The sequence below is a fragment of the Propithecus coquereli genome, unplaced genomic scaffold, assembly GCF_000956105.1.
Source record: "Propithecus coquereli isolate 6110/MARCELLA unplaced genomic scaffold, Pcoq_1.0 Scaffold115, whole genome shotgun sequence".
Classification (NCBI taxonomy): domain Eukaryota; kingdom Metazoa; phylum Chordata; class Mammalia; order Primates; family Indriidae; genus Propithecus; species Propithecus coquereli.
In genome coordinates, this window is record NW_012135525.1 from 2,510,314 (window position 1) to 2,529,212 (window position 18,899).

General features: G+C 32.3%; 1 protein-coding gene across 1 annotated transcript in view; it reads left to right on the forward strand.

Moving 5' to 3' along the window:
• The window catches only part of RTKN2 (rhotekin 2), a 71,402-nt gene that overhangs the window by 49,819 nt on the left and 2,684 nt on the right, over window positions 1-18,899 (forward strand). Inside the window, exons 8-11 of the mRNA XM_012657432.1 lie at window positions 974-1,080; window positions 2,020-2,151; window positions 13,761-13,926; window positions 18,431-18,538. Coding sequence (XP_012512886.1) covers window positions 974-1,080; window positions 2,020-2,151; window positions 13,761-13,926; window positions 18,431-18,538 — 513 coding nt within the window. The remainder of the gene's footprint in view (window positions 1-973; window positions 1,081-2,019; window positions 2,152-13,760; window positions 13,927-18,430; window positions 18,539-18,899) is intronic.

Here is an 18,899-nt window from a genome sequence, read left to right on the forward strand (position 1 = left end):
AGATTCGGACTCCGATGGCTGAGCTCCTGCCCAAACATGGACACTTTGCTTATTCTTCTTGAGTTCTGGCACCTCACATCAAGCAGCCACCCCCCATCACCCCCATAGAGGCCCTCCTCACTCTGCTTGGGCCCTGATTCCCCCACACCAGGCCATCCTCTTAGTAGAGATTCCCCCTGAGCTCTGTTGCTCCACCTCAGGTATCCTTGCACAGGGACACCCTCCTCACCCTGCTTCCCTGGGACGGACCCCCCAATCTAGGCTGTGCCTCTGTGTAATTGCCCTCTCAGCCCATTCAGGCACTGATACCTCATGCAGGCAGCCCTCCTACTAACCCTCTCAGCCTGCTTGGCTCCAACACCCAGTCCTAGCACACCACAGCTCCTTCCACACACAGCCCCTGGCACCAATGGCCATGTTGGAGGCTCCACCTAATGGTTTACCACTGAATTGTTCAGTAAGAAGGGGAAGAGGAGGGGCCAAAAATGTTTGTTAAATTATCTTAAGTTGTTCTCCGAAATAATGTTCTATTCAGAGGATCACCTTGCTAATTATTATAATGAAAATCACAGCAAAAAGTAAAATTTGACAAATATAAATTCTTTTGTTGAAATGTTTTTTATATTAAATGAGGTTACTTATATTCTCTGAACAATCTCCATTGAATAATTACTATAAGATCAAACAAGGTCAAGAGACTAAACAGTTGATGCTTATTCCAGCTGATAAGATGCTATAAACTTACCAATCTGATATCATCGTGTCCTTTTTACTTTATTATATTTGATTTGGTCACTAAATGTGGTACTGGTATTTGAATAGGATGAATTTTTACATGAAAGTAATTATAAAATATGTTCTTATATAAAGCAAAAAAAATGTAAAAAGAGAAAAATAGAAAACTCAAAATGTATAATGACCTTAAATAAACATATATTTGTAACTTGACTTTTTTCCTTTCTCCTTTAAATAGAGGAGTGTTCATTTTGGCTTCCCCTATATGGCAACATGTGCTGCCGATTAGTCGCCCAGCCAGCTTGTATGGCTGAGGATGCATTTGCAGGATTTCTTAATCAGCAGGTTAGAGGACTTTAACTATCCTACAACAATTGTAGCTCCAATTTAAATCGTAATATAGTGGTAGTCGTTTGACCTTCTAACTTTGAGAAGTATTTTTTTTAAGTCTTTTTTTTAAATGTTGGTTTTCTAATTGTTATCAGATACAAACTTTGGAGGATGCAGGGGTGGAAAAGATGGCAAGGGGAGGGGTCCAATGTAGTTTTGATGGCTGAGGAGCTACCTCTCTGTGCTCCTCTGCTTTGTGAATAGCAATAATGGTAATCAGCCGCAGAGGGCTCCTTGTGGAAACCAGCGAGGGCTGCTTAACACCTCTCACACGAAGGCCTTTCTGGCAGACAGCTTTTGGCACAGTTTAGGCCTCTGAGCTTCCAAAGCTGCCTCTGTGCCACCTACTCCTGGTTTATTTATAACCATGGTTATTTATATTCAGTAAATAATTAATTGTGGGCTTCAATGAATCAATAGCTTTTTCTAAAAGATTCCATTAGGAGGAAAGAAAATTTGCATTCTTACAGGGTAGTCAACATTTTCCAATGCTTTGAGAACAGTAAGGGAAAATTGTATTTTGAACATTCAGAGTTATTTTTATAATTTTCCTGAGTCACTTGATGAATTGCTGTGGAATTCTAAGCACTAATTTTTAATAGACTAGCTTTTCTGAAACTACATTGATTTATGATTTTATGTGTGTAAAAAGTTATATGGTAATCATTACCACCATTTTGCTTAACGCTTTTGAGAATTCCAAACTTTTCTGATACTAACTTACTCTTGGATTTAGGGCAGCTATACTTATTGAATAGCAGATTAATTGATAATTCTATCACATTTTATAAATACTAAATAACTAATTTAACTTTGATAACTTAAGTATTTTGATGAATTTAGAGTTAAGGTAATAAAAGTTGATAGTTTCTTGATTTTCTTTTTTTCTTTCAGCATATAGTAAAAGGTCTGATTAGTTGGAGAAGGCTGTATTGCATCTTGAGAGGGGGTAAACTGTATTGTTTTTATAGTCCAGAAGAAATTGAAGCTAAAGTGGAACCAACTTTGATAGTGCCCATTAATAAGGTAAATGAAATGTTATTTTGAAAATGAAGATTCATTATGAAGTTTGTTCTTGCCTATGCAATTCACATTATTGCCATCTTATAAAGAAAAGGGAAGGACTGGTAAAAACAAGTTAGTTCATAAAGATAATTTAATCTATTCTTATTTTTGTTTCCATTGCAGAACTTATTCATTAAAGGAAATACTGTACATTTCCTAAGAAAACGTAGTAATGGAAATCTGTACAGTAAATAGGTTTTAAAGCAGAGAATGGAACTCCATATTAACAGAATATTTAAATTTTCCATGAATTTATTTAAGATATTATATAAACATAAATTGTTAGCTCATGTTACAGTGGTGCTCTTTCTAGTTAGTATTCAAATGAACCCATACAAAGACATTCCTGACTATACTTTCTGATTTCTTACGGGATTGATGGGCAAATGTCCAACCTTCTGTCAGGACAAGAAAGCCTGACAATCCATTCAGAATTGTTGAATGCTTATACTGCACTTAAAAAATAGTACTACACCACCTAGAGAATCTGTCAAGTATATATATATTGTTTGATGCAAAAGAGACTATTGAAATTTAGCTATAATTTTTCACCTAAAATAATGTAGGAAAATTTTTCAGTCCAAGGCAGATTTCGTTTCTTTTATTTCACTATTTTAAGTCTATTGTTGATTAGAGGGGTTTTCTTTTCCTTTTTTTAGATTTTATCCAATATGTTACATTGATAATTTAAAGAACTTTTTCTTTATTTTATAATTTTTATTTTTAGTTATGGCTACATAATAGTTATACATATTTGAAGTATGTGTGATTTGATTTGATTGATTGATTGATTGATTGATTTAGAGGCAGGGTCTTGCTCTATCACCCAGGGTAGAGTGTGGTGGTGCAATCATAGCTCACTGTAATGTCAAACTCCTGGGCTAAAGCAGCCTTCCTGCCTCAGCCTTCTGAGTAGCTGGGATGACAATTGTGCACAACCACTCTAGGCTAATTTTTTTTTTTTTTTTTTTTTTTTTTTTACTTTTGTACACATGGGATCCTGCTGTGTCTTGAACTCCTGGTCTCAACCAGTCCTCCTGCCTTGACCTCCCAAAGTGCTGGGATTACAGGATGAACCCCCATGCCCTATGCAATGTTTTGATACAGACCTGCAATGTGTAGTAATCAAGTCAAGGTAACTGGGGTATCCATAACCATAAGCATTTATCATTTCTTTGTGTTAGGAACATTCCAATTCTACTTGTTTAGTTATTTTAAAGTATAGTATAACTTACTGTTGACTATAGTCACTTCGTTGTGCTATCAGATATTGTTCATTCTGTTAATGAAAAATAATAAATTCTATTAATAACTATATTTTTGTACTCATTAACCATTCCCACTTTCCACCCCTTTTTATACCATTTCTACCCTAGAATACTTTAATGGTATTTCTGTAGCAAAATATCATGTTATTTTTGCCTGTGGACTGAACCTCATTGTTTTTAGTTGTTTTATTTTGCTTGCCTTTGGAGCGGTTGAATTGAAGTATATGATAAAATATGAGCCATCATTTATGTTCTCTTTGTCTTTGAAATTTTCTTTTAAAGAAAAATGTAAAGTTGTATGTCCTTAAATATAATGGTTGTATTCTTGAAAATATGTGGGTACCAGTCTGCTAATCTGTAAATTCATTAAGTTTATTTCCATGACATTTTTCAATAATAATACTTTTATCTATTTCTGTCCTGCTTTTTGGAAACTATGCTGTTTTTTACGTAAAGGAAATTTCTTTAAAAATTCCAGAATATTATGGGGGTATAAATGTTTTGGTTACATGAATTGCTTTTGCCCTGCTTGAATCAAAGTTATAAGTATGCCCATCACCCAGATAGTGCACATTGTACCCGTTAGGTATGATTTCACCCATCCCCTCCACGCCCCCCAACCTGCATGATTTCCGTTGAGTTTTACTTCCATCTGTGCACATGAGTGCTGATCAGTTAGTTCCAATTTAATAGTGAGTACATGGATTAATAAAATGTGGTATATATATACCATGGAGTACTACTCAGCCACATAAAAAATGAATTAATACCTTTTGCAACAATCTGGATGGAACTGGAGACCATTCTCATAAGTGAAATATCTAAAGAATGGAAAAAGAAAGGAAATTTTTAGTAAGACCTTTTATATATAATTAAGTCCACCTAATTTAACTATTTTGTTTATTAGCAAAATTAGTGTTGCTTTAAGTAATATAAATAAATAACATGTCAATATTATAATGAATTTATTTTGGTTTAGAAAATGAAGTTTTTGAAATATATAATTTTATTAATGAAAAATTGACATACTTTTTTAATTACTTGCCAACTTATTGTTTTGTTTTGTTTATGCAGTGTTCTCTTTCCTCCCACTTTTCTACGTATGTCTTCTCAACATATGTCTAAGCCATTGTCTATAGGTCTACTGTGGCTTCATGCTCAGAAAAGTTCTTAGGATAGAAAAAAGTTCTTCTGAAAAGTTCAAATGTCTTCTGAAAAGCTCAAGTGTACAGAAGAGTTTAAATAGAATAATGAGCCCCTGTATACCTTTACCTTGACTCTAAAGCTCTTGTTAATGTTTTGCCACATTTGCTTACTCTCTACTTAAAATATTTTTCCTGAACGATTTGAAAATCAGTTGCAAACAATGTAACATTTCTTCCCTGAATATTTCAACATGTTTCTTAAAACCAAGGACATTTTTTCATAGCCATAATATTATTGTCACACTCAAGAAATTTATTTTTGATGTAATATTATCTAATATACAGAGCACATTGCCCTGATTGTCCCCAAAATGTTCTTTCTAATTTTTATTTGTTGTTTGATCCAGGACTGAAACAAGGATTACAAATTACATCTAGTCAACATGTCTTTTGTTTCCTTTCATCTAAATTGTGCCCTTCTTCTCTTGCATTTATTCATTCATTCATTTATGTCTTTCATTACGTTGATATTTTTTTAAAGTCCTGGCCAATTTTCTTTGTAGAAAGTTCCCAAATCTATATGTGACTAATTGTTTCATTAGATTCAGCTTAAATATTTTTAGCAAGATTTCGATCTACATGATTATATCTAATTTTTTTTTTTTACTAGATAGCCGGGTAGTAAAAATGGAATCCTACCAGTTTCTTTTCGTACATGTTGTACTACAGAAATGGATAGTCATAAATGAAATTAAAATGTAATCTAAACAAATGATATTTTTAAAGCATTTGTTTTATTTGAAGACAGTCTTCAAGGTATTCAACTCCTGTTATATCAGCCCTTTAAGGTGGACAGAGCAGGTGCAGCAGCCCTGTTTTACATTAAAGCATATTATTTCTGTTTTACAAGTGAAGAAGTAGACTCAGAGATCAATTTGCCAATAGAATTTGCCAAACTAGTAAGGAAAATTATATGGCTCACCCTTTTCCTAATGAGTAGGATAAAAGTAGATGTAAATTTAAGGACAGTTTTTCTGTTTCCTCACAGACATACCACTAGACTAGATTTGGAAGGCAAAATTAGACTTTTTCCTATCTCCATACCCACTTTGAATCAGTTTTAAAAGTAAAAATTAGCTCTGAAATGAGGTTCTGAGCATGAAGCCACAGTAGACCTATAGATAATGGCTTAGACATATGTTGAAACTTTACCATTTAAATTTAAGAGGACATTTGTAATGAAACTCCTCTGTTACTGTAGTCAGTGCATCTGTATTTCCTCTTTGATGACAAGGATCTAATTCCAGAAAAGTGGTTATGGTGTTTGTGTGGCCTGACTGAATTGACCTTTTTAAAATGATTTATTTTTCCTTGTAGTCATAAAGGCTGATGGGCAAGCAACTGACAGGATTCTGTAGTCAGTCAGTGCCATGATTAAGAGGACTGACATCAACAGACATAGAAATTCTGGTGGTTTTTCCACACTGACCATCACATACTCACAGGAAAATTATTAATCTAATAATTTGTATAGATGTGGCCTTAGACTTGGGGACAACGTGGGCTATATTTGATGTTGAGGACTTATGACTTAATTATCTCTTCCATTGTATACTTGACTCTTGTGTAAAGTACAAAAGAGAATTTTAAAATTAAAACATGAGGTAAGAGTTAAGTTTGGGAAGATACATTTATTATTATTATATGTAATGTATAATATATAAATATAATTTAATTGCGTATCTCAAAAATGAAACTTACAGCACTCTTCCATTTTCTAGCTTTGTGATATTGTCATCTTAATTTTCTCCAGTGCTGATTCCTGTCTTTTTCTGTGTAGAAACTTTTCCCTTTGTAGTTTTTACTTCTATTTCAAGTTTCCTTTGATCCCTTCCCCTTCCTTTCACCTAAAAACTTCCCACTCAGTAGTGAATGTCACTGATATCCCTTTTCAAATATGTCAGATGCTATCCCACTCAAGAAATATATTTGTTACTTTTTAAAACCTTGTTATATAATTATCCTATTAAAATAATTTGTATTTGTATTCTCTCAACTTATAAAATAATTCAAATATACAGAAAAGTTGAAAAAAATACCATCATTATCACCCATATACACGTCACCTAGATTCCTCAGTTAATATTTTGTCATATTTGGCTTTATCTCTTTGTTTATCTATATTTTTTGCTGATCCATTTGAACATAAGACTCCAGCATTATGATACTTTATTCCTGAATACTTCAACATGCAACTGTTAAAGAGAGGGGCCTTTCATTTACATATGTAATTATACTATTATAACAGCTAATTAAATTAATAATAATTCCCTGGTGCTGGAGCCTATTCTTCTAAGTGAAGTATCACAACAATGGAGAAGCAAGCACATGTGCTCACTATCAAATTGGTACCAATTGATCAACACTTATGTACATATATGAAAGTAACATTCATCGGGTGTCAGGCCTAGGTGGGAGGGAGGAGGAGATGAGCAAACGCACACCTAATGGGTGGGGTGCGCACTGTCTGGGATGGGCGTGTTTGTAGCTCTGACTCAGGCGGTACAAGGCAATATATGTAACCTAAACATTTGTACCCCCATAAAATTTTGAAATTAAAAAATAAAAAAGCCCAATAATTCCCTTATGTCATTAATATCCAACTCATATTCAAATTTTCCCATTGTCGCAAAATGTCCTTGTGTTTTCAGTCTAGGACTATTCAGGTATTATGCATCCTCTGTAGGTCTAGTAGCTTGATTATATTTATTTTAAACATTTTTTAACTGGAATATTTTCTAGATGATGACAAATACTTTATAGAGCATCCCATTAAGAGGTACATGATGTCAGGTTGTTTCACTAGTTGGTGATGCTGTCTATCCAACATAGAAATAATCTTTCCTCTTTATAATTAGCAAGTAGTCAGTGAGTTGATCCCTTGGCACTGTAAATATTTTTGTTGTCTAACAGTCTTTCACATAATGGTTTTAGCAACCTATGACTGTCATTGCCTGAATAAGTTACTCCATTGGAGATTCCACATTTTCTTATACTGTCCTTCCTTGTGCATGTATTAACTGGCATTCTTTTGTAAAGAAACACTTTTACTTATTAAGTAGAAATGAACTTCACAGTTCCCTCTGAAAAGGCAGAATAAATGCTTAATATCTGAATTATTAATACCAATTTTCAGAGTAAGAGGTTGATGATATGTATTGGTATTATATTGGTATTGGTAATATGTATTGGAGTTGGTATTACCCTCTCCAGGAGTAGCAAATTAATGTTTTCTTATTACCTTACCCTACCTCCCTCTCTTTCTTATCATGATAAATTCATAGGTTTTTATCTATTCAGTGTTTTAAATTACTTGGTTTCTTAATATAAAGTAGATGTTTTAATTGTTTTTCTTGCCTTGAAAATTTTAAAGGGTACACATGCCATTAGTGTATTTTTAAATAAACAAAGGATGTTTGGTAAATGCCAATTGAGTATTTTCTGATATAGCAGGTAAGGACGAAATAAAACTTTTAAGAGTAATGTTTTGTTTTAATTTTTAGTATATTTCCAATGCTGAGTCTCTAAGATCTTTTTAAGCTTAATAATGTTAAACATTAAATACAAATCAGAGTTCTTTCTCCTTTGGTTGTCTTTTTTCTTCTGTCATGATTTAGAAAAATAATAATTTTGCTGGATGCTACTTTAAAAATTATGTGAAAACATAAATTTTGCAGTTGCTAAGGTATATAAATAATAGTTCTGTTATTTTGATCACAGGATCTGTTCTCTAACTATAATTCTTGTCCTTCTAAATGGCATTTCCTGTAAGGCTAAGTTAGTTCATTAATTTTCATAGGGAGCCATCTGTGGAAATAGTCACATTAAGGGAAGAAAAGCCTAAAAGCTATTCCCCTCCCCTTTTCAATCCAAATTTGAAAGGGTGATTTACTTCAAAGTGATTGCTTCAACTTCAAAAAACTTCACTATGAATGTTTTTGAGCAAGACATTCTCAATAACGGGTACTTAACTGAATTTCCTATACAGCATAGAAAGCATTTTATTAGCCAAAGCTTTATCCATTACCCATGGGGTGGGGAGTGCGATGGTAAAGACATGTGGGTCTTTGAGATCAATAGTTTTTTCTTGATTTAAATACTGTACATCATTCACTTAAATAAAATCCATAGTGAACAAGTCACTAACACTACCTCGTGTGGTAGACCTTAGTTAAATTTTTTTGAAGTTACTTTTACCTATTATGGACCTTGGAAAGCAAAATTATTAGGAAGCACATGGGATTTTCTTTCAATTATATTAGTCTTTTTAATATCTGAATCCTATCAACTATTCAGATTGTCCTTTATTAAATATAGCAAAAATAATTTTTTAAAACAGCCTTTTCCTTCAGGAGTTTATATCTGATTTCATTAACATAAATTCAAAATAATTATATCAAACTGATACTAATCATACCTAATACTTAGTTTAATTTATGGTTATCCTTTACACATTTCAAACATTCTTTGCCATGTATTGTGAAGGTATGCTTTCTTTGTCATTAGAGTATGTGTAAGGTCTAAAGCTTGTTTTTAGTAGCAGCATTTTGTCTTCATCACTGATTAACAGGACTTTAGACCAAGCACCTTTCAAAGAACTCACTTATCTTTACAGCATGTTAGGAGAGAAGATGTGAAATATTATCTGCATTGCAGATAAGAAAGAGGCTTTAATAGACTTGTTTTTTTTGTATTTGTAGTTTATTTTTTAAATTGTTTTTGGAAAAATTTCAATAATTTATATGGAGAATAGAATAAATGAACCCGTTTGTACCCTCACACGTTGCCCCACCTTAGAATTATTTTGAATCAAATCCTAGAGACCATTGCATTTTACTTGTAAATATTCCAGTTGTCACACTTAAAAAATCTATAGTTTTATTATATATGTAGTCATATATAGTTACCATATCATCAGAAATCCAGGCAGTGTTCAAATTATCCACTCTTATAATTTTTGTAGCAGTTTTTTGAATCAGAATCCAAATAAGGGCCGTGCATGCAGTTGATTGATTAGGTCTTTTAAATCTCTAAATCTGTTGGCTCCTATTCACGCACACCTCAGACACACATAGAGACACACAATTTGTTTGTTGTGGAAGTTAGGTCATTTATCCTACAGGATTTTCCGTAATATGGATTTTACTGCTGGAATCTTTGGGTTATGTTTTTTCTTATGTTTTTGGATCGTGTTTATGTTGGTCAGTAAGAATACATTTTAGTAAGTGTTACCTACTTTTATCAGGAGGCATACAATTTGGGTACTCTGTTCATCTCAACATCCACTTATGAGCATTGTTTAGATCGATTATTTTATTCAGGATTGCAAACTGATAATATTTTAGCATTCTTTTTTCATTTATTAGCTGGGATACCTCTACTTCATCAGCTATTTGGTTACCCTGAGGTACAATTCTTATAGGGAAGATGGGACAAGTGCTTGATTTTTTTTCATTTATATATCAGTTACTAACACAATGAGGTACTTCCCTAGCATCCTTTAAAGATGACCAATGAGTTAGTTTTTAAATATCATTGTGAATTTATGGATTTAAAGACATGTCATGTATCAATCTATTACCATTGTTATTCTTATTGGTGTTCTAATTGTGCTGTATTTGACTAGTAGAAGGCTCTTCAGGTTGGCTCTTGAGTTTTTTTTATACACCTTAATAATCTTCCTTTGTTTTCTGGTAGGACAAGATGTTCCAAAATCTTATACATTTCCAGACCCAGACTGGGAATCAGCCATTTCTCCAAGAGCTCTGATTCCTTTTTGTTAGGAAAGAGTAGAGACCATAATCTGGGTGCAGTAGCAGACTTAAAGGTCATATAATCAAAAGTAAAATAAGAAACAATGTATAAATCCAGTCCTGATATAGCAATTTTCCATGTACATAGAAATGGAAAGGTGGAAGTACAGTTTTAATTCAAAATAATAACCTAAATGAAACTTTCCTTTTGCTTCAGAGTTTATTATGTTTTGTTACAAAATTGACTTCTCAGATTGTTTTCAATGACATCACTTGGCCTTCTCTGGGTAACGCCACTATCTCATTGCAGTGAAGAGTTGGAGTTCAGTATGTGCTAATTTACAAAAAGCAAAGCAAGCTACAGATTAAAATTTCACAGTAAATCTTAAATCCATTTACAAATCAATAAAAGTTGACAATAAAGCCTCCCAAATCAACTAAAAGGTTTAGGATTAGCAAAAGCAAAACAGGAAACTCTGGCCTTGGATAGAACACCTCTCTCACATGTTTCCTCATATATAAATTAAAGAGGTGGATTACAGATTATTTCTAACATCTGAGTCTATCAGTACAAAACTTTTGATTATTGTTTTTGAGTTATTCTTTTCCTATCTCATTCACTTATTCTTAAAATTTTTTTTTAGCCACTTAGTGCTAGACGATATTTTAGGTGGTAGAAATAGTAGGAAGAGAAATTCCCAAATTCTTTGTCTTCATACCCCCGCTAAGAAGGGATAATTCTCTCATCTATACATTATATGAGCCTATAATAACAGTCCTAAAATTCACCTTAGTGTTTTCTATTCACTTTTTGAGAGGAGCACCATTATTGATAACAAAAAGCAATATTGCTTTCCCACAACAAAAAACAGATTGCATAAACTTCCTGACACTGAGAAACTTTACTGGTGCTAATCAGTTTTTCTTTAACATGCAATTTTTTAATTTAAAGTTTCTCGTTAAATTATTTTGGATGATTAAAATATAGAAGTTAATTCAAATTCTGCATTTCATTTGCACTTTTTAAAAACCTCTCATGTTTTAAAGTGTAGTGGTATTTATGGTTACCAGAATTAATGGAGTGTATACTGTAGTATTTATATATTGTTGCATTTTATTCTCTTAAAAGGATATAAATGATTCAGTTCATCTGATTTTCTACATAGTGGTTTCATTTGAAATGATACATTGGTAAAAATATACATATTCATCTATAAAAATCATGTTTTCCTTATTTAAAAGTTAAGTCTATTTTAAGCCTATATACAAAAAGTCAGAAATTTGTGTTAAAATGCAGTTGGGTGGAAGGAAGCACAATTTCAGTAACAAGAATACTCCTAATTTTATTTTTTTAATACTAACAAGAATAAAGAGATTTTTTTTCCCTCACTATGATTTAACCTTCAATCAGTCTGATAGGGTAGTATATCAAAGACTCTTCCTAGAGCTTAAGTCATTCACTATTAGTAATAATAAGCTTTATATTTCCAGAGGTTGATTAGATACATCTTCCAGCTCTAAGGATGCCATTTAGGGCAGCATTTTTTATATTGTAAAAATAATTGCTTAAAAGAGTTAACTCACAAAGTTTGTTATCAAGGCATAGGAAGTAAAAAGCCCTGTTATAGTAAAATTAAGATGCTGACCATAAGTCCCATTACAGTCCTCTAAAGACACTTAACATTCCTAGATTTCTACAATGACAGGAAAGACTATCTCTAAGATGGTTACCAATCCTTATATTTTGTGATATTCTAAAGGTTCAAAGTTATGTTGCTATTTTATACAGCATACATTGTTCCCCTGTGATTTTTGGTTAAGAATTTATTCCTTTAGAAAAGAACTTCTGTAGTATATGTGGTATTCACCTGCCTCTGCTTACCCATTTTTCAGGGAATGGATAGCTTTTCTTTCTAACTCTGCTGCTTCTCTCATATCCACATAAAATCCACATTATATGTGTATGTAGGTTTTGGCATGTGACTGTACAGTCTCTCTTCATGTTATACTCAGTGAAGAATTTCTTTCTACTCTTAATCAGCTTTTATAACTGCCAGCCAAAATATTGTTTTGCACACATTGCAGTAGGCTCATCCATTTTTCTCTGGAACTGTTCTGTACAATACAGTAGCCACAAGCCCCCAGTGGCTGTTAAGCGCTTAAAATGTGGCTGGTCTGAGTTGAGATGTGCTATAAGGGACAAAATACAAATTGAATTTTGAAGTCTTAATATGAAAAAAGAATCTGAACTACCTCAATGATTTTTTTACATTTATTACATGTTAAAATGATAATTTGGATATGTTAGGGTATATGGAATAAATTATTAAAATTAATTTCACCAGTTTCTTTTTACTTAATGTGGTTTTTCGAAAATTTTAAATTATATATGTGGCTCACAGTGTATTTCTATTGGACAGTGCTACCCTGGAGTAGTATAAAACTAATCATTATGCAGACAGCCACATTTCTATCTTTGTATAATAGATAGTTCTAGTCTAGACTTTATTCCCCAAGGTTCCTTGGTCTAAACTACATGTAGTTGCTAGCTTGCTATGTGCCATTGCCATCCCTGTGTGTGACTTGGGAATAGGCTTCTGTCTTCTACATATAGATTCAATAAGTGTCATTACAATGTCATACCCAGTACCACTCATAAAAAAGATTCAGACTATCGGCATGAATGAAACCATTGCCTTTGTCGTAGAGTGTTGCATTGAGCATTTAAAAAAATAATCTTAACATTATGAGGGTTATATTACTTTCTGTATCTTTAGCTATGAGCTTTGTAAATGAATATTGCATATAACATTTAACAAAATAAATGTTAATGAGGAAAACCTGTTTTGCTGCAGTAAACACTAAGTTATGGTTTTACTGCTATAACTGATAACACTAGATATTATACATGAATATTAGAATAAGAAACATACTTTCTATTTTATTACTGTGGAAAATATAGTTAGCATGTAATTCATACTACAGTTATGACATGCTATACTTGTTTTATTGCAAATTTTAAGATGTATGTAACAGCAAACTCCCACTTAAACTGAGATAGATCAAAACAGAGGTTATGTTTTAATCTCATATAATTTGGCATAAGGGCTATATGTAACATACTTTAAAGTGTTCTTCAGTTTTTAAATGTAAAGCATTCTTTTAAAAAACCTAGATCTGAGTTTGAATATTGAAAATTCTCAAAACTACATATTTTAAATTTCAAATGATCAGCAATAAGATTATAATTACATCTGGTGTAAATAGCAGCCGAGGAATAAAATATTTGTTTGATCATTACAGAAATGTCTCTTGTAAAACACCAATTTTGTCTTAATTTTTAGGAAACCAGAATTCGGGCAATGGATAAGGATTCCAAGAAAAGAATCCATAATTTCTCTGTCATCAACCCTGTTGCTGGACAAGCTATAACTCAGATTTTTGCAGTTGACGATAGAGAAGATATTCAGAAATGGATGGAAGCCTTCTGGCAGCATTTCTTTGATCTTAGTAAGTAGATATTTGGATTTTCTAGTAGTATATTCATGTAGCGTGTAAGGATGCACACAGCAATCTAAATATTAAAATTATAATCTTACAGTTTGTAGCAAGAATTTTTTTATGCCGTTGAAAAAAGATAGTATAGCATCAATGCATTGGTGCTTTTTTCTCTCAATCTCTTGATTGATAGCCTGACTGACTATTGAATTCTTAGCATCCCTATCTCATACTTCGAGTTCCTTTGGTTGCTAAAACAGCCAGACCACATTCTCTTAAAATACTAGATTTTAACCACCGCAGGCAATGTATTTGATCCAAGAGGTAAGAAGCCTTTGAGGAGCAAAAACCTTTTCCAGGATAATGATGATCCTAAAATATTGAAATGTTCAGAAGGAGTCTCATTTTTATGTAACCTTCTGTTAAGTCCAGATTTGTTATAATATCATCCTGGACATCATCCAGAGAGATTTTTTTTAAGACCACACACATATGGTTTGTTCATCTCATTAATACAGTCTAGTGACATGGATTATAAAAACAATATCTATAAGGTATAAAATATATGAGGTCCTAACATGTAATTCTCAATTTGAGAAAGAATTTTGTCAACAGGAAAATATTACAGTTTTATTTGTTCTTTGTCTCTTCTGATAATAAATTTAACAGCATATTTATTATCTACCATTTTATATTGAAAATGTAGAATGTTGATGATGGCTATTTTTTTTATCAAATTTAGCCTACTATTAGATTCAAGCAGCATTTTCTGTCTGCAGAATGCTATTCTATAGAATTACAAAGTAGAGCCGTTTCCAAACAATGGAAAGTTATTTCCACAACTCCTAGAAATAATCCTACAGATACTTAGGAATTCTGTTATCTGGAACACTATGAAGAGTTAATAGCTGCAGTCCTCAGGTTAATTTTTCTAGGTCTACTCTGATTCACAGCCTCATCAAGTATTATAGTGATGGTTGGGGAGGAGGCAAGAAAGGGAACTACATTTACTAATTATTTCCCATACTCCAGATGACTTCATTTATTTCTCATAACATCTTTGTGAGGTAGAAGTTATTTCCTTCTGTTCTAAAGATGAGAAAACTTAATCTTGAAGAGGTTTCTGGTTCATGGGATTGAACTAGAGGATTTCCTCCATGGCCTTCTTGGATTCTTTAGGATATGTTTTCCTTAAGTACCATCTCTAGTACTCAATAAATGTTTAAATATTTGTTCCATACTTACCAGCATGTACTACATTTATTTTGTTAAAAATTTCAGCAGATCTTAGGTGAGTAATCTAAAAGGCAACAACTTCCTTTATTTTTGCTGATCATAGATAAAATTTTAACTGCTTTCTTAAATACTCTGATTTAGAGAGTCTGTCTTACAAAAGACTGTTATTTTTAGAAATGATTCTAGTATTTCATAAATTGTATTTGTATAAAAGCAGGAGGGAAGGATAAATGAAGGTGTAATGCCAGAATATTGTAGTCTGCATATCAACTACTATTAGATGATAAGCTCGTGTTTTCATTATCTAAGTATGTGAAGTAATTTATCATGTTCAAATGGGGAGTTGGAGGGATAAGAATCTCATGACATTTTTGTACTGTCAAAGTAATAAAAAAGTGATAACAACTTGGTTCTCAGGTCTGCTTACTTCTTTGGTATTTAATGCTTTTTTTGCATAAACACTGCCAACCTATGTAATTTTTAAAGTACAAATTCTATTACATCTATGCTTCGGTATGGAGATGTGAAGCAAAGATGGAAGTGTTTATACCATCCTAAAACTTGACTCGTACATTAAAATTTTTACTTTCTTAGTGACAGGTGTAGCCTCTTTTGATGTTGCTTGAAATATGGTGTGTATAACAAAGTAGAGGATAGATATCTGGGACAGAATAAAGTAAGAATAATTTAATATTTGTAGCAAATTTCAATTCTTTGGTCCCACTTAAGAGTAGAAAACCAGGAGGGTGAGAGAATTAATGAGGAAACATTGATGGAAGTAGGTCTGTTTAGCCTGGGGAAGAATAGCCAGCAGGGAGGGGAATAGAGATTGGGGAACAAGGGGGATGTAATAGCTACTTTTGTTACTTGAGAGGTAACAAACATGTAAAAGAATGACACTTGTTCATCATGGTCAATAGGGGTAGAGCTAGAATGGTGGTTCAAAGATATATACAATTAAAATAGACTTGGAACATTAAGTTTTTTTCAAATATTTAATAATATAACTATTGAGTTACATTAACAGCAGTTACATTAGCAGTTAAATTAGCATAATAATTTTGACTGGGAACATTATAACAATAAATAGTATTGTGGGAAACATCTTCAATATATAGATTGTTATATGAATAAAACATATCCATTTAATATTTCATATTGACCCTTTGTTTTCATGTTAGCATATTGGCTATCTTGTATAACTATGCATACAAATTTATTCACCAGCAAAACAAATGTTGCAGTTGTATAGTTTTGACCAATGAACATAACACATTTGTACCTCTGACTTTAGTAACACATGGAATAATGTGGCATTATATTCCAATTTTCATTATGATTAGTATTCTACTGGTTTAACAATGAAATGCTTTCATCTATCAATATAGAGAAAACACTGTACTTTATAATAATTTGTCTAAAACTGTGACAGAAATGTTTGCCAGTTTAAAGTGTTTCATTATTTTTCCATTAGATAAGGGCTTTTTTTCCTGCCCCCAAGAAGAAAAAACTGGCTTTTATATATTTATCTAAAAGAGGAAGTGGAGGGAGGAATAAGTTATCAGATCTCAGATCCTACTAGGTTTAAATTCTGGAGAGCAACCGTTGAAGCCTACTCAGGAATTTATTCCCTTTGTGAGTTGCTGTGTAGGTTATTTTGAAATTTTTACCATATCTGTACTTAGCATCATAACAAAACATACCAAAAGCCTTTTTTATGTTTCTTGACTATTTAAGGTAATAGATTTAAAATTTATGCATATGGTACCATATTACCATAACAATATATTTGACTAAAAACAATAAAAATGAATAAATAATTTGACTAAACATGAAATGTCTTTAATTTTTAAGCTATGGAAAATAATCAAGTTGAATATTGATATGGATATTGAGAACATAATAGTAAAAAAAGGAAGAGAAATGTAGATCATAAATCAATCTGAAAAGGCACATGAGTGTATTACATTTAGTTTTCTACTACTGTTAAGACAGGCTGTAAGAATGGTGAGCCTCAATAAATTCCTTTTATAAATTTATGGATACATAGTATCAAACACAGTTGTTATCTAGCATGCAGGTACACAATAAATATGGAAAGGTTAAATTTTCTGATAGCCACTCGGGAGAAATAATTCTGAAAATTTTGTTTTAAATTAAAATAGTGTGAAACATAATTAAAAGTTAATAATGTACCCACTTTTAAATTTTAACTTATAATAATAGTTGAAATAATTTATTAAGAATATTTTTTTCTGGCCGGGCGCGGTGGCTCACGCCTGTAATCCTAGCACTCTGGGAGGCCAAGGCAGGTGGATTGCTCAAGGTCAGGAGTTCGAGACCAGCCTGAGCAAGAGGGAGACCCTGTCTCTACTAAAAATAGAAAGAAATTAATCAGACAACTAAAAATACATAGAAAAAATTAGCCGGGCATGGTGGCGCATGCCTGTAGTCCCAGCTACTCGGGAGGCTGAGGCAAAAGGATTGCTTGAGCCCAGGAGTGCGAGGTTGCTGTGAGCTAGGCTGACACCACGGCACTCACTCTAGCCTGGGCAAAACAGTGAGACTCTGTCTCAAAAAAAAAAAAAAAAAAAAGAATATTTTTTTCTGATTCCAAATTTCTAATGGCTTTATTTAAAATGTCCTTCCTAAAACAAATTAGACTCAGAATTTTATTGAATGAATGTAGTAATAGGGTTTTTTATATGCATTTTACTTAAATGAAAATATGTTTCTCTACAGTTAGATGATTTTCAAAAGCATGATAATCATCTTAAAGAGATAGTTGTTAAATAAACAATTCTTAATTCTTAAGTAAAATTTTCAAAGTTAAAGCCATTTTTGAGAACCACTGCTTCTTAGATTTTTTTTCTATTTCCTTCGAGGTAATTATATTTCAGTTAATTTTTAACCTTTCAACTATCTTAAATTACTGGATATTTTATCATTTAAAAGAAAAGAACCTGTACAAACTTTTGCCATGAATAGAAATTTTAAAGTAGTTATTGACCATTTAGTGAAATAATATAGTATTTAGTATCCTAGAGATCTTAGGATATCTGTGCATAGAACTCTATTTTTTAGAGAGATTACTTTCATGCCCAGAATTAGACTTTGAAATTAAGGGTAGTACTAGACTTTTGTGTAAGCTCCTTTAAAATAATGCTGTATAAATTCACTTTTATTTTTCAAAGCAAAACATGTTGATATCTATTCAAAATGAAATATGTATCTTCACATTTATGTTTTAAACTAGCCTGCTTTTTTCTACCTTTCTTAGGCCAATGGAAGCACTGTTGTGAAGAACTTATGAAAATTGAGATTATGTCACCACGGAAACCACCTTTGTTCTTGACAAAAGAGGCGACCTCAGTCTACCATGATATGAGTAAGTGGGATTTGTCTTTTCTAAGCTGCAGGATAACAAAAACAACATTGTCCATACTCGAGCAGCTTATTCTATTGACATTAAAATGCTAAAATTTTCAGAACACAATCAAAATGAATGAAAAGAGACTATGATTATAGACTGAGGAACTCATGTTTAATAGATGAATTAATACAAAATTAATGAATATACATTTTTCGTAGTTTGAATGCTTAAGATCAAACAAAATTTTAAGGCTTAAAATGAATAAAGGCACAGTGAAAATAAATGTTAGCTGGTAGCTGATGAAAATTCTCAAAATATAAACTTGAAGATTCTACAATGTAATCATGTTCAGTAATTTTTTTCTATATTTTATTAA